At 49.8% G+C, this 13,748-nt stretch overlaps 8 protein-coding genes across 8 annotated transcripts; 3 read left to right on the top strand and 5 right to left on the bottom strand.

Annotated features, from left to right (window-relative positions):
* Nucleotides 1-643: 643 nt before the first annotated feature.
* PtrM4_002540 (uncharacterized protein) lies at nt 644-1,105 on the top strand (the record flags this gene model as incomplete). Its single annotated transcript, XM_066102645.1, has 1 exon — nt 644-1,105. The coding sequence occupies one exon, from the start codon at nt 644-646 to the stop codon at nt 1,103-1,105; it is 462 nt and encodes a 153-aa protein (XP_065964847.1).
* A 524-nt stretch (nt 1,106-1,629) lies between these two features.
* Nucleotides 1,630-3,311, top strand: PtrM4_002530 (uncharacterized protein; the record flags this gene model as incomplete). Its single annotated transcript, XM_001930305.2, has 4 exons — nt 1,630-1,782; nt 1,833-2,071; nt 2,124-3,104; nt 3,182-3,311. 4 exons carry the CDS (start codon nt 1,630-1,632, stop codon nt 3,309-3,311), a joined length of 1,503 nt encoding a protein of 500 aa, XP_001930340.2.
* Nucleotides 3,312-3,538: 227 nt separating this feature from the next.
* PtrM4_002520 (uncharacterized protein) lies at nt 3,539-3,826 on the bottom strand (the record flags this gene model as incomplete). Its single annotated transcript, XM_066102644.1, has 1 exon — nt 3,539-3,826. One exon carries the CDS (start codon nt 3,824-3,826, stop codon nt 3,539-3,541), a length of 288 nt encoding a protein of 95 aa, XP_065964846.1.
* Nucleotides 3,827-5,519: 1,693 nt separating this feature from the next.
* On the bottom strand, nt 5,520-5,741 carry PtrM4_002510 (uncharacterized protein; the record flags this gene model as incomplete). The annotated part of the gene is made up of 1 exon (XM_001930303.2): nt 5,520-5,741. The coding sequence occupies one exon, from the start codon at nt 5,739-5,741 to the stop codon at nt 5,520-5,522; it is 222 nt and encodes a 73-aa protein (XP_001930338.2).
* Nucleotides 5,742-6,574: 833 nt separating this feature from the next.
* On the bottom strand, nt 6,575-7,117 carry PtrM4_002500 (uncharacterized protein; the record flags this gene model as incomplete). The annotated part of the gene is made up of 1 exon (XM_066102643.1): nt 6,575-7,117. One exon carries the CDS (start codon nt 7,115-7,117, stop codon nt 6,575-6,577), a length of 543 nt encoding a protein of 180 aa, XP_065964845.1.
* Nucleotides 7,118-7,764: 647 nt separating this feature from the next.
* Nucleotides 7,765-9,090, bottom strand: PtrM4_002490 (Alpha-N-acetylglucosamine transferase; the record flags this gene model as incomplete). Its single annotated transcript, XM_001930302.2, has 1 exon — nt 7,765-9,090. The coding sequence occupies one exon, from the start codon at nt 9,088-9,090 to the stop codon at nt 7,765-7,767; it is 1,326 nt and encodes a 441-aa protein (XP_001930337.2).
* Nucleotides 9,091-9,691: 601 nt separating this feature from the next.
* On the bottom strand, nt 9,692-11,194 carry PtrM4_002480 (acyltransferase; the record flags this gene model as incomplete). Its single annotated transcript, XM_001930301.1, has 1 exon — nt 9,692-11,194. The coding sequence occupies one exon, from the start codon at nt 11,192-11,194 to the stop codon at nt 9,692-9,694; it is 1,503 nt and encodes a 500-aa protein (XP_001930336.1).
* Nucleotides 11,195-11,911: 717 nt separating this feature from the next.
* On the top strand, nt 11,912-13,181 carry PtrM4_002470 (OCH1, Mannosyltransferase OCH1; the record flags this gene model as incomplete). The annotated part of the gene is made up of 2 exons (XM_001930300.2): nt 11,912-13,048; nt 13,101-13,181. 2 exons carry the CDS (start codon nt 11,912-11,914, stop codon nt 13,179-13,181), a joined length of 1,218 nt encoding a protein of 405 aa, XP_001930335.2.
* Between the last annotated feature and the right edge of the window lie 567 nt (nt 13,182-13,748).

Genomic DNA, 13,748 nt, shown 5'->3' with positions numbered 1-13,748 from the left:
ATCGATCGAGAAAAAACTTGAGATACCCCAACCGACCCTCGCAATTAACCTCAAACCCAGATCCCGATATTACGAAGTAAGCGCAATGCAGTGCGAGTACCAGTCAAAGCCAGTCGAGGGTCTTTCAACTATGTCTAACGACGATCAACAGTCTACTATGAAAACAAAAAGAATAAGATATAGGTCCTACGATGACCGACGTCTGGATAAGCATTTCAATCGCAGAAATTTTCGAATACGCTTTCGTACTGTTGGCGGGTCGGTAGTGCACGGCTCAGGAGGTAGAGCCGGTGAAGAATCCGTATTCTCGACGACGCCGAGTGCTTCACAAGCGCGTTCTAGACGAAGATATCAGAGTTTGACCTGCGTGGGAAGTGCCAAATTGGATGACTCTCTTCACGAACGCCCATCCGTTGACATCCAACAGGTAAGCGTGCCATGTTGGAACAGGTAAGCTTACATGCATGCCTTGTTGGAGCAGGAAAAGCGGGGTCCCACCGTTGTAAGCACTCTCTATAAGTAGAGTCGTCTGCCTTGAAAATCTGTTTCTTGTGTGATATCGGCAAACGTATACTCGTCAGTTTGCCTCCTCTAGCCCATAACCAGCAAGTCCTTTCGTCGGTATCGATATACAAAAGCTAAAATGACTTGGCATACTCTTTGCCTGTTCCTCTCATTCCTTTTCTGCCGACAGATCTTAGCACAGCGACCTTACCCTCTGCCTAATACTATTTCCCCTGGCCGACCATTCGCTCCGCCACCATTCAAATTGATAAGTCACCCATGCGCCATCGACATAACAGGAACGGTCGAGAAGCCTGCAGGTACAAAATTATATACTGGCGGTACCTTTCATTGCGGAGCTATGACTATTATCGCCCGACCAGACAAGTACTGCAGTACTTCAACCGACCGGCTTTACGTTTATGGAATATTAAACGCCCGAGATACGTTCAGTCTATATTTCATAGCCGGGCATCTAGGTGGTGATCTATACGACACAACGGCCACCTTCTCCGCGAGGGATTTCGGGCAACCCAGACACATCGGCTGCGTCATTGTGGGTGATGGTGTCTCTACAACCCTCTACTCGTATGTTGAATAAGTGTAGGTACGAGTCTCACTCTCCCTTTTATACTTTTTTTCACGCTAATAGTCGCAAGATCTCGCATAATACAGAGAGTGGGGCGGAAGAAGCAGAGTTGGCAACAATCAATCGATCGGCGTGATTGATTCCTATCTAGGTCAAGTGATTACTTGATTAGGCCGCCTTTAACCTACAGAGGAATCAATTACGCCGATCGATTGATTGTTACCAACTCTGGGAAGAAGTAGGATTTGTTGAAGATGGCGAAGAACAGCTGCTGTAATACTTGTCTGGCATTGTAGTGGACCACCATTTTAGGGAGATACTGATAGAGCTCCAGGATTAACCATAAGATCTTGTCGTTATCATGTACAGGAATTGGTCCCGTGTAGATCGTTTACCACTGCTCCACCGCCCCATCTCTTAGCCTCTTCGTCATTCTTGTGAAGTATTGCGCAATACAGCCAAGTCGCAAGCTCTGCTACGCGATAAGGAGTCAACTCCAATATATAATACGCTGGGGTAGTATCATGTTGAGAAAGATGAGTGAGGCACTGCTAAGAAAGATGAAGTTGACAAATTATCTCTTCACTACCGGTAAATGCTTGGCATACCTTTTTCCACTTGCCAGAGCGGCGAATGTTTCAAGCTCTCATGATAGTGCCGCGCAAGATGCCACAGCATTTGCAATCCAGGTACATGATGAATCACAAACAAAATATTGTATCCCTCTTAATACGTTCAGTATGCATATCCGATATCTCAATGGCAACAAGCTGTGACGAACATCTTAGATGCCGTCAATGAACCGAATACTCTATGGCCATACCGTACACTTTCCGGTCCCCTAAATCGCACTATAGTTGGCCCAAATGCAGACACGTTGTACATTTGGGTGGCTGTCGACTTATCGCAGGAGGACCTCGTTTTGACCATTCCCAATATCAGTGATGGAAGAAACTGGATATGGCCTTGCTACGATGTGTCAGTTTCATTGTAGATAAACAATCTGTAACAAGAGACTGACTTATTCCAGTTATGGCAACAATTTTGCCGGAATGTCAATCAATGACGACTCACCGCCGGGCGACTATTTGATCAGACGTGCAGACGATGCTCTCGTTCAACCAGGCATTGAATACACTACTCCGGCTGAATCATCCCGTTACAAAGGTGTGGTTTCTTATGCCACAACCTACGGTATCATGCTCGGTCGTATCCTCGTACGCCAAAATACCACGGAGGATATTGCGACTATACGAAACTACCAAGATCAAATTTTCCTCAAAAAGATTCCTCGTACACAATCTCAGCCTTTCGCAGCACAAGCACCGAGACTGTCACGTGAGCTCATCAACACTTCAAATGCCACTGACAGGGTGACGGGCTATCTAGACCTACTGGCCAAGATTGGACAGTTCAACCAACCCGACGTGATCTCAGACCGGTACCGAGTAGCATCCAAACTTGGTCTTGCTGGTATTGCAGACGGAATCTACTCCCCACCTAGCGGAATAAACCTAACCGCTGCTACCATTGCAGCGAACGCAAGCATCTCTGCGGCTTACTCCCAAAACTTGATTGATGTCGGCAACAACTGGGTCATCCCCAAAATGAAGTGTCAAGGCATCTTCGGTCTCGAATACGGCTGTCGTGCTTACCGCGCACTCCGCGGTTATCTAGGCCTGGTACAATCCGAAAATCTCTTCATCACGAACAAATCGGACAACTTGACTTTGAACGCGACGTCGGCCTTTCTCTTCACCTTCTCTGGCAGGCCTCCGATCAAGTCGACCGGGTTTTGGAGTTTGACCGTGTATGGGGCGGACCAATATCTAGTGCCCAACGAGCTGGGTAGGTACGTCATCGGGGACCGAAGCAAGCAGTTGAAGTTTGAGAATGGAGGCTTGGTGAATGGTGAAGATGGTGCAAATCCTGGGAACGAAACTGTGGATGGGAGATTTCAGGTCCTATTGCAACCGGCTGATATTCCCCCACCGGATAACTGGACTAGCAAGTAAGTTTACCCATTGTAGCATCATGCGATTGTTTCGGTGCAACAGAACATGGACTGACTTGAGACCTTTTGTACAGCTGGCTTCCGGCCCCAGCAGGAGGTGGTAAGCTTCTGTACTCGATACGGTTTTACTCGCCAGCGGAGGCCTTCACAAATGGGGAGTACGTATTTCCAACTGTCGAAACTATTAATGCAATCAAGGCTTGAAGATTGCATCTCGTCAATATTGATCGCATTTTGTCAAATGCAAAATTAGGATAGTAAGAAGCAATGTAGTGTACGTATAAACGTTGTTATTTCTAATTCTAGCAGCTCATAAACAAAAAGCTATGCAGACGCTTAAATGCGATATTATATGCACAATAGAAAGCCAAAGTCCGGTCTCCAAGACTATCAATATATACACTCTCCAAAGATCTTCACCGGCTCATCATCTAAGCAGGAGCAGAGGAGTAGAGGCACTTCTTGGGCTCGTCCTCCTTGGACGCCCTCAAGGTGACGGGAAGGCATCCCTCAGAACCAGCAGGCTTGGCAACACCAGAGAGCCAGATCTTCCAGCCTCCGCCAACAGCGCCAGGGCAAGCCTGGAAGCCAACGTCGCCTGTAAGGCCACCAGCAGCGAAGACGAGGTCACCCCTGTCGTCAATCTTGAAGGGGCCGCGCTCCTGGTTCTTGCCGATGGGCTGGACACCGGTGGAGTAGCGGACGTTGCCCATGCCCATGCCGCTGCGGTCGACATACAGCTGGAGAGGGGGGTTGAAGGTGTAGATATAGACGCTGCCGTCGTCCTGGTTGAGCGTGAAGGAGGCGAAGTCGATGCCGCTGGTGGTGTTCTCGCGGTCGCCGTTGACGGCGCAGGTCTTGTTGGTCTGGTCGGGCGAGTTGATGACGAGGCTACCCTCTTTGGCTTGGACGTTGCCATTCTGGAGGGCGGTGCCGGTGGCCAGAGACACTAGACGGAAGACGTCGCCAGCCTCGGGGCGAGGGAAGGCAGGAGCCTGGGGAAGGGCGGAGGAGATGGCGGCCATGGAGGCAGCGGCGGCAGCGACGGTGAACTTCATGTTGATGGTTTGAAGGTGGTGTTGTTGAAGTGTGGAAGTGGTAGTTGTAGTGATTGAGTATTAGTGTAGAGTTGATGAGGTGATGTTTGGATGGAGGCCTAAAGAGAGCAGCATCCCATCCGTTATATATGCAAATGCCCTCTCGTATTTCCCCATGAGGGTAAATTATCGTATCCCTAGGTAATTCCGTGAACCTGGAATGGCCAGCACCGGCTGTGGCGCGCCCATGACCGTCTAAGATGGGTTTCGGCAGAAATGACGTACAATTGCCACGGCATAGGCCCGAAGCCCTTGGCAAGTAGCCGAAAGAGGTAAAGCGCAACCCCCTATCCAACGCCAATTCGGGACGGCCTCGGCCAACGCACCGCTCAAAATAGATGCAGTAATGCCGTCTCCAGAAAACCACTCAAAATAGATACAGTAATACCGTCTTTAGAAAACATTTATGCCGAGGATATGCCTTTGAAACTAAACATTCGTATTGGGAGACACAGGTCTCTAGTCGAATACGATGGAAAATCACAATGCAACCTTGGAATGTTACTTTTCACTCGTAAAGGTGGGTACCAACAGCGGCTGTGTTTGCAGCAATGCTTAGCCAACTGCTTTGAGAATATCGCCAAGGCATGATCCTGAAAGTACGGTCAAGCCGCAATGATGAGTGCAGTTGAAGCTTTGTCCTACCATGCGGCATCCTCTTCCCCGGTGCCGGTACCGACTTGGTAGATCGGCATTGCTCGGCCGATTAGCGATGGCATGCTTTACTGTGGTATGGGGCAAAAGTACTATACTTAGGTACACAAGAGGATCGTTACTTTCTCATAAATCAACCATTTGCGTTACTCTAGTACAACCACTTCCTTTTTCGCCCCTGCTTCTCTCCACGCTTACTTGTATATCCTACCAAGACCTATGCGCTCCATAAACTTTACACCACCTCTTGCTCTTACGGTCTCTACAAGCATGATATTGTAGAATGGATAACCTAGAACGTCTGGTCTTGTCTCGTTACCCAGGTACTGCGCTTCCGACAATAGGATCGCCGTCACGGAAATTGCGCGATTTGCATCATAGCCGGTGTCAAACTTCACGGTACCGGCTCTAAGATGCGTTGCGGTGTTGATCCAGTGTTCTCGGGATACGACTGTTGTGATCTGCAGATCTGGTTGGGTTGCCTCCTCAGCTTTCGATGCTGTTTCGGTGGGTTCAGCGGTGTGAAAATTGATGACACAGTGCTCATTATCGGCGCGTTTGGTCTATGTCCGAGCTTTCCAGCAATCGCTGCCCAACTCTAGATTCACTAACTCCGTGTTCATGATAAGATGTTGCTCTTCCAACTCGTGCAGTGGTATATTCAGTCTCGGTTTTGGGGCCGGTTTAGCTTCCGCTGAGTCCTAATCTCTGAACCCTTAGCACTCATGTTGAACATGCCGAAGAGCTCCAGTTCTTGCAGGGAGAAACCATTAGGGTTTTCCTGGACACCATAGAATGTGCCTTTGCGAGGACGAATGCGCTCTTCACCTTGTTCTACCACTTGTGCCGGCTTGTATTCGACTGCTCGAATACATATTTTCATCTTGGTTTCCCCATCAAACTGTTCATAAGGATCGCTGTAGGGTTTTATTATCAACTCAGAGGAAAGCGTGTGTACGAGTCCGGCCCTATGAATAGGTTTAACCCACTTTGACCCGGCCGCGGATCGACCAGCCTAGTACAGGTCATGCCCCAGAACTTCAAGATAAAGCCTATCCTGGCTACTAAATTCTATGACACAGCGGCTGAGTTGATAGTCGATGTCTTTCGGGAATGGGTATGGAGGGGGGATGGTGTGGACGGTCTTGTGGAGTTGGTGCGCGGATGGGTGGAGAACGGTATCTAGGAAAAGTCGCACATTGATGAGGGTTGAGGCGTCTTTCTAGGGGGTTTGTTTATTTTATATTGGGCATGATGACGCTAGAAAGAGTCACAAAGTGGCGATGGCACCCCAGGGCAGTGGAAAGTGGAATTAATATCACGGGTGGATTTACCAGGCAGAGTACGGTGCCCATGCTCGGAAGGTTCTCAGTTCATGCTTTCACTTGTACACATAGTTCTGAATTCATGTATTTGGTGGTGGTGGGCAAGTTCCACCTTAATTGAGCGGATTGAGCAAGACAAATTGTGATGAAGCTTTTGATTGTCTGCAGTTATTCTAAGAAATCCAAGCAAAAGGCACAACAATGAGTGAACTAGCTAATGTTATCCACTGTGAAGCTTGACGGGACCCTAAATACCTTCGAAGAACCAGCGTCTGACTTCATTCTCACAGACATTTATCCAATAATCTCGATCTCACCCTTCCATCACATGCAACCCCGCCCACTGTCGTGCAACTGTCGCCACCAAACCCCGTGGTTCCTCTCTCGCAGCCTAACTATGCGCATAGAAGCGCATATTCGGCGCCTCGATATCCTCCTCCGCCGCCTCCGCCAGCTGTGGCGTGAACCAACGGCGAGATCTCCGATACCGCAGAATATTCTCGCGCACCTGAGGGTCGAACAGCGGAGATAGCGCAATATGGCGAGGCAGGAGGTGTGTAAGATCTATGTGACGGAAGATCAGAGAGATATACATTGCAGTCGTGAGGAAATACTCTGGCTGGGGGTTTCCGTCTTTGTCTACATAAGTGAAGTCGTAGAAGTTGATGTGGAGCTGGACAAAGGGGTAGCGACGACAGAGACTTGCTGCGTCAATCAAGTGATGACATCTAATTCTCTCTAAACACTCTCTTGCGATAGCCGTATTATCATCTTTCATTGCAAAGTAGCGTATGTTCAAGATCTTCGTTTTTGCTTCGGGTGTGCCTATCTCGGGCATGCTCTGGTGGTTGATCGCTTGCTCGCGGTCGAGCTGCAGCCATGCCAGTTGGATCTCCGTACAGCTGTCTAAGAAGCTTCCGAATATGTGGAACATGGTACTTCCTGACCATTTTATACGCCATTCGACGAAATTGTATTGAAGCTCTAGATTGACTGTTTCCTTGTATAGAGCCTTGCATACATACTTAAGCTGGTTGATGTCACGCCCGCTGAAGGGATAAATACGGTGCAAATGGTACCCCTTTTGCTCGCCCGAGCTCTCTGTGAAGAATCAGTGCGTTACTTTGTCGCTGTCATACCAAGGCTGACAGCGCAGTCCATGGTTTCCGATGATGTTTGACAACACATACCGGTAAATTGTATTCCGTATTTCGTCCGGCAAAGCCAGAAAGGGCGAAATTGGCGGTTCCTTTGCCTTGATAGATTTACCAATATCTTGGACTACCTTCTTTCTCCTTCCTTGCTTCGGTGTGTCTTCATGGTCTTCGTTCGGCGGCTGAGGGTCTTCAGCGTACTTTATTTTATGCGTGCTCCAAACCATAATCAACTGGTCGGTTGTAACGTGTGCCAGATCTTGAAGAAAGAGACGATTTGTATGGCTGCTTTATAGAACGTGGAATAGTCGGGGTGAATATGAGAGTACATTCCAGTGAGTACAGGTCTAGGAAGTGATACTTCCAGAATGTGATAGATAGATTTAGATGGTGCGCGACACCAATACAATCGCAGTTCAGCTGACGCTCACATAACCTCGCTACCTACACCGTCTAGCTCTCGCGCAACCCGAAAATCTTTGCTGCTATAAAACTTCATCATGTTCCGCCAGCCGGATTCCCACTCGTCTTTCAGCCAGCCGCCCTCGGTCATCCAAATCTTCTCATGTACGACCTTCAACCTCCCATCGCCCTCCTCTTCCGTAGGGAAAAACCCTCCCCACATCCTCTCCAATGGCGTCCCAGGGTATGCACCTTCAGGATTGAACTGCCAGTTCAAGAACGCTTGTTCTGCCATCAAACTGTCATACTTGTCGGTCTTGACATAGTTCTGCTGAAGGCGCGCATACATGCGCAGCGAAGGAGTAAAAACCATAGACCCAACGTTAAGATTAGACTTCACAGGCCCCAAAGGGTCCTGCGGGACGCCAGCGAAGATATAAGGTTCGCAAACCGGACCATCCGCGAGAAAGTCATCGAGATGTAGTTTCTCCGGCACGCAGTCGCGCACTGGCGCAAGATCGAACATCTGATCTAAATTTGCGAGTGGGAAAGCATCAGCGTCTAGGAAGAGGATGCGCTCGAATTCCGTTTCTTTCCACATATTGAGTTTGGCGAAGAGGTCTTTCCACCGCTTTTGCACGCCGGAGACTTTGGGCGACCATTCTAGAGGGGCGAGTTCTCGGACTAGTGCTCCGGCGCCGGAGAGAAGGGCGCGCTGCTCGGGGGTAACGAAATCGGCGACAAAGACTATGAATGGGTATGTACGGGTGCCTGATTTGGGTGACCACAAGAGACGGTAGATGAGCGAGTGAATGGCGAGAAAGTATGGATCCTTGAGGGAAGGGTTTCGTGTTGCCAAGAACGTAGCATATGCGTATTTAGCGGCAGGGTTGGCTTTGTAATTGTGTGGCTTATACGCTTTGAAAGGGTGAAGTGTCGCAGTAGGAAGCTCAAGGTCTAGGTCCTGTTGGAATGGGAATTCCCTCTCGGTGCTAGGCTGGTTTTCATCGCCACCTGCAGACAGACTTCCTTCGGGACTAAGAGAGCCTTTCTTTAGGTTTCCCACTGATTCTCCAGTTACCGGTAGCGGAGTATCTCCAATTGGTAAACTGAGATCGTTTGGAGATGCTTTGTTTGAGATATCATTCCCTGACACATGAAAACCACCCCCGGCCTGCGCATCCGGTTGCAGGTCAGATGGCAAAACCTCAATGCCGTTCTCGTTCGGTATGTTACTGTACAGGGAATGGGTTTCATAAGCACCTTGGAGGTCGTGACGATGTTGCCCCACGAGGTATGTCGTCCCAAGACATACCAACGTTGCCAAAGTGATATTGTGTCGCCGTCTCATTATGGAGCCAGCGTGAAGGTTTTTCACACACAAATCCTCCAGCAAGCACAGGCGATGTTCTGCACGGGGGCCATTGTCACATGCACTGATGGAATCGAACGTGCGCAGCCTCATCCGAGGTTGCAACTGATAGTAATGATTCGTAACCACAATACCGGATTTGCATCCCTCGATCACCGAACTGCATAGCCATGAGAAAGATCATCTCCCAGCCAATATATACATGGGGTTGCAAAGGATGGCCAATAGCGGTAAACATACCGTAACCGGCAACAGCCGATTATAGTGGCAGTGATCGGCGGCTGAATCCGCCCCCCATGGGGTACCTGGTCTCGGACGAACAGCCGTTTCGGACAATCTACAGTACTGCGCGAATAACTTTTTGCCTTTTTGCCTGTTGCACCCCTGCGACGCTACTGCAAGTGACCGGCCTGTTCCTGGCCATGACAACTTCACATGAAGCCAAGATTACTGTTGAGAGCGGCAGAATACTACCAACGCTGTAACAACGCAATTGATACCCGATATTGCAAGGGATGATAGAAAAATATAGGATGACTAACTTTGCGTTACAGCTATGTAGAGATTGACTACACAATGGCTATCGGAACGATTGGCTACGCTGAAACGTTGGCGCAAAAGTCCTTTGCGGCAGGGTCTTCCCGTAAAGCCAATTGGTAAACTTTACGCTCGGCTCATCAATGAGCTTGGTGAAAACTTCGGCAAGGTACAGGGTTACAGGCAGTATGATGAGCTGCGTTGCCCAAAATGCCAACTCAAGGCCCATTGGTCCTTTTGTAGGTAGCGGGAACTTGTTGACCCACCAAGGTATGCCGTCTTTATGACCAACCCTGGCAAGCCCTACCGCAGCGTAGAGCCTATCACCAAGAGACCAGATAACAATACCATGCACCAGGTACAGCGCAAAGGATATGCGCGCAAAATACTGACAGAACCGCGTCTCGAAAAAGCGCTTCAGCCATGGCAAGCGCGGTACTGATGCGACAGTGAGGAACGACGCCCAGAAGAGATAAAACCATTTCGCATCGAACACAGCCTGGGGTTTGAGATGAGATAACCAAACCCACCCTGGGGACTTCGTGAGTAGAACGGCGCGGTCGGTATCAGGCGCATCGAATGCGGGTACTCCGCCAAGGTAGAGTGCAAGGATAAATAAGTGAAAGAAGATGAACTCCTTGAAGCCCGAAAGAACCGTGAAGACACGGGGAAGCTCTTCTCTCTCGGCCAGCAGATTGAGATCGCAAAGCAACATTCCACATACAAACATTGCGCCGTAAAAGCCGTCTACAATGTAAAGGAAATAGATGGCAAGAGCGGCCTCACACAAAAGTCGGGCATTTTTGGTACACCGGGATAGGGCAGACAGGGTTGTGTAGACGATGATGGATCCTTTGAACTCGACCGGTATCGACCAAGTATGCGGCTGGTATGGCTTGGTGAACTCGTAAACGTTGGTTGAGAAGACGAAACTGTAATTTTTGAAAGTTTGGTAATAGTGGACAAGATCCTCGCGATATGAACCATGCATGGGCTCCATGTCGATCCACAAGCCACTCCAGTGCCGGAAAGAGAGCCACGAAAAGGTTACTGCGATGATCGGGATGTATAGTCGTAGCCATCGGCGGAAGAGTGCAGAGGCAAGCGTGTCTGCAACACCAGACATCTGACCATCGTGAATCAGCGTCAGGCTTTTGAAAGACAACACATATCCAGATATGACGAAGAACACTCCGACTGCATAGTGGCCACCGGAGAAGAACAGGCGTACGAATGGTAATGCTGCGAAGTAGTGTCTGCCTTCATAGCCGAAAGCGTTCTCGAGGATTTGATTACCGCGGTCATCGTGAGCCCAGAGTTGATTATGATGTAGGTATACCAAAAGCGCAGCAATCCCTCTCAGGCCATCCAGCCATGCAGTCGGTCGGACGACTCTGGTTTTAGGACCTGGACGGAATGTGAGGAATTCAGGTCGAACAAGATCCAGACTCCATCGTGCTGTTCGTACTGGCTTCCAGGTGGTAGGCGACAGCTTGATATCTTCGAAACCGACGTGGCCCAATAAACCGCCGTGTGGAGATGACATTGCGCGTGGCGAACTGCTGGTATTTGTCGACAGTGAAGCTCAGCGACGACTATCAAGAATATGTGAGTATGTGATGCCTTGCAAAGGCCGGAGATAAAAAAGAGAAGAGCAGTATATGCGCAGGGAGTTCAAACAATAATTCTAGGAGATGGTCGAGTCATGGCAGACTAGATACAAGTGGGACTCAGTGAAGCGCCGATCAAAGCCAGATTGACTGCTCAAGCGGGATGTGACGGGATTGGGGACATGCGCTAGTGGCATTTCAATAAGGGGTCATGCTGACGCTAGTATTCGAGCGACTTGGTGACACGATTGGAGTGTTCCTTACATGTGAGATACCGTGCGGGGTCGGCCGTGGGGGAGACGCCTAAAATGTCAAAACCGCCGACTAATATTGCAAGGGTTAAACTATCTAGACAAGCTTTCGCCTAGTCGCCACTCGCCTTGATTTAGTCATCGCACCACATTGACACAACGTGCATCCGTAGCCGCTGGACGCATACGCGGAGTTGGGTATGTTTTCGTATGGCCGCCCCTGCGTCTGGGGTTAAAGTGACGGACCGAGGATGAGGATGAGGCTGGTATTGGCGGGCACCTCGACCGCGCTATCAAGTGGCCGAGAGTCTCATGTGCAAGGCTTATACTGAAATAATCTTTCATAGACTTCAGGACGGCTGGGTAAGGGTTGGAGGCTTCATATGCTCTGAGATCCGCAGCATGCGTACACGACCCAGGCTACATCCGCCCAAGCTTCACCTCTCGATCTCGATGCCTCCACACTCCCCAATAACGGCACACTTCTCGGGCAAGCTCACAAGCCAAGTGCGGAGAGTCTTGCCCGCGTATCTTGCTCTTATCTTCCTCTTCTTGTTCTTCGCAAACACCCATTTCTTCACAACACCCATCCGAGCCGCCTCAAGATACAAGCGCGAGCTCAGATACCAACAACCGCTGCAAGCGGCCGATACAGTCATCCCAAGGAAGATATGGCAGACGTGGAAGGTTGGCCCTCTCGGATTCGAGCAGCGCGACTCAGACTCAGCAAAGACATGGCCGGCGAAGAATCCCAGATATCGCTACGAAGTTTTGACCGATGACAACGCGAATGAGTACCTGGAGTGGCATTATGGCCCACATGGGTTCAACAGGCCGGATCTTGTTGATCTGTACCGTGAGCTCAACATCACCATCATCAAAGCTGACTTGCTCCGATATCTCGTAATGTACGCGGAAGGCGGCGTGTATGCCGACATTGACGTGGAGTGTCTCCGGCCCATCGACAGGTTCATCCCCGAGCGATACACTGAGCAAGATGTCGACATGATCATCGGGGTGGAAATTGACGAGCCGGCATTTTCGGACCATGCTATTCTCGGATCCAAATGCAAGTCGTTTTGCCAGTGGACATTCGCCGCAAAGCCTAAGCTTCCGGTCATGATGAGGCTCATCGAGAACATACAAGACTGGCTACACGAGCTTTCAAACGACAAGGACGTACCACTATCGCAGCTGGAACTAGACTTCGACGAAGTCATCAGCGGAACAGGTCCATCGGCTTTTACAAAGGCTGTTCTTGAACAGATGACGGCGCAAAACCGTGGGAAGCCGGTGACGTGGGATCTCTTCCACAACCTAGCGGAGTCGAGGCTGGTGAACGGAATACTGGTCCTCAATGTTGAGGCTTTCGCAGCTGGCCAAGGACATTCTGATTCGGGTAACCACGGTTCGCGAGGTGCCCTAGTCAAGCATCACTATCACGCTTCGGGCTGGCCGTCGCGTCACCCGCGACACAATCACCCCATGTATGGCGAGGTGGAAAGGTGCAACTGGAAGCCGGAGTGTGTAGCAGAATGGGTAAGTCGATGTAAGACGTATTGTGTTCGTGTTGATACTGACAATCGTGAAGGATAAGAACGTGGCTGAATGGGACACACTACCAAAAGAAGAGCAGGATAAGCGGATAGCCAACAAGCCGCAGCCGCATTGAGCTCCTAAGCCATCCTCATTGGGCGGTTGCAAGCAAACTAGAACGTTTTTCGGGCGAGATGCTCGTTATCGCATATGCGTACCGTGCTGAGGTATCAGGACAATCGCGACGCCGGGATGATGCTGAAGCACTACTATCGCTGCGTGCACGTTTCAATTCCCTTAATTGTCTCTCAGCATCTGGGGTCCCGCCATGGAGCATTGCGTAAAAGTTTTCCAACTGTGTTGGATAGGTCTGAGATGAGTCGATCGAGGTTGAACAGTGGTAATGGAGGTACACAGGTCGCGCTAGGGGTAGCGCATGACGTAATGAATCTACCTCCATCAGCTCAAACCACATCTTCCATCAGACTCCACGTTCATGTCACACAGGGGTTCTTCGTCGAACATGCTACTAAAGCAGATGCATTATATCTGCACCTCAAGACTCTCTCCCTAGTAATGTAGACCTAGGTGCACTAGGATCAGCTAGCAAAGTGCAAGATGCATACATTAGAAATGAACAATACACAGCTGAAGCTACTACCATTATGTCTACCCCAGCCCGAACTGGTGGGGTATTATAGCC

The sequence above is a fragment of the Pyrenophora tritici-repentis genome, chromosome 1, assembly GCF_003171515.1.
Source record: "Pyrenophora tritici-repentis strain M4 chromosome 1, whole genome shotgun sequence".
NCBI classification, from domain to species: Eukaryota; Fungi; Ascomycota; class Dothideomycetes; order Pleosporales; family Pleosporaceae; genus Pyrenophora; species Pyrenophora tritici-repentis.
Note: the sequence above shows the minus strand (reverse complement) of the source record. Positions and strands in the feature narration are given on the sequence as shown.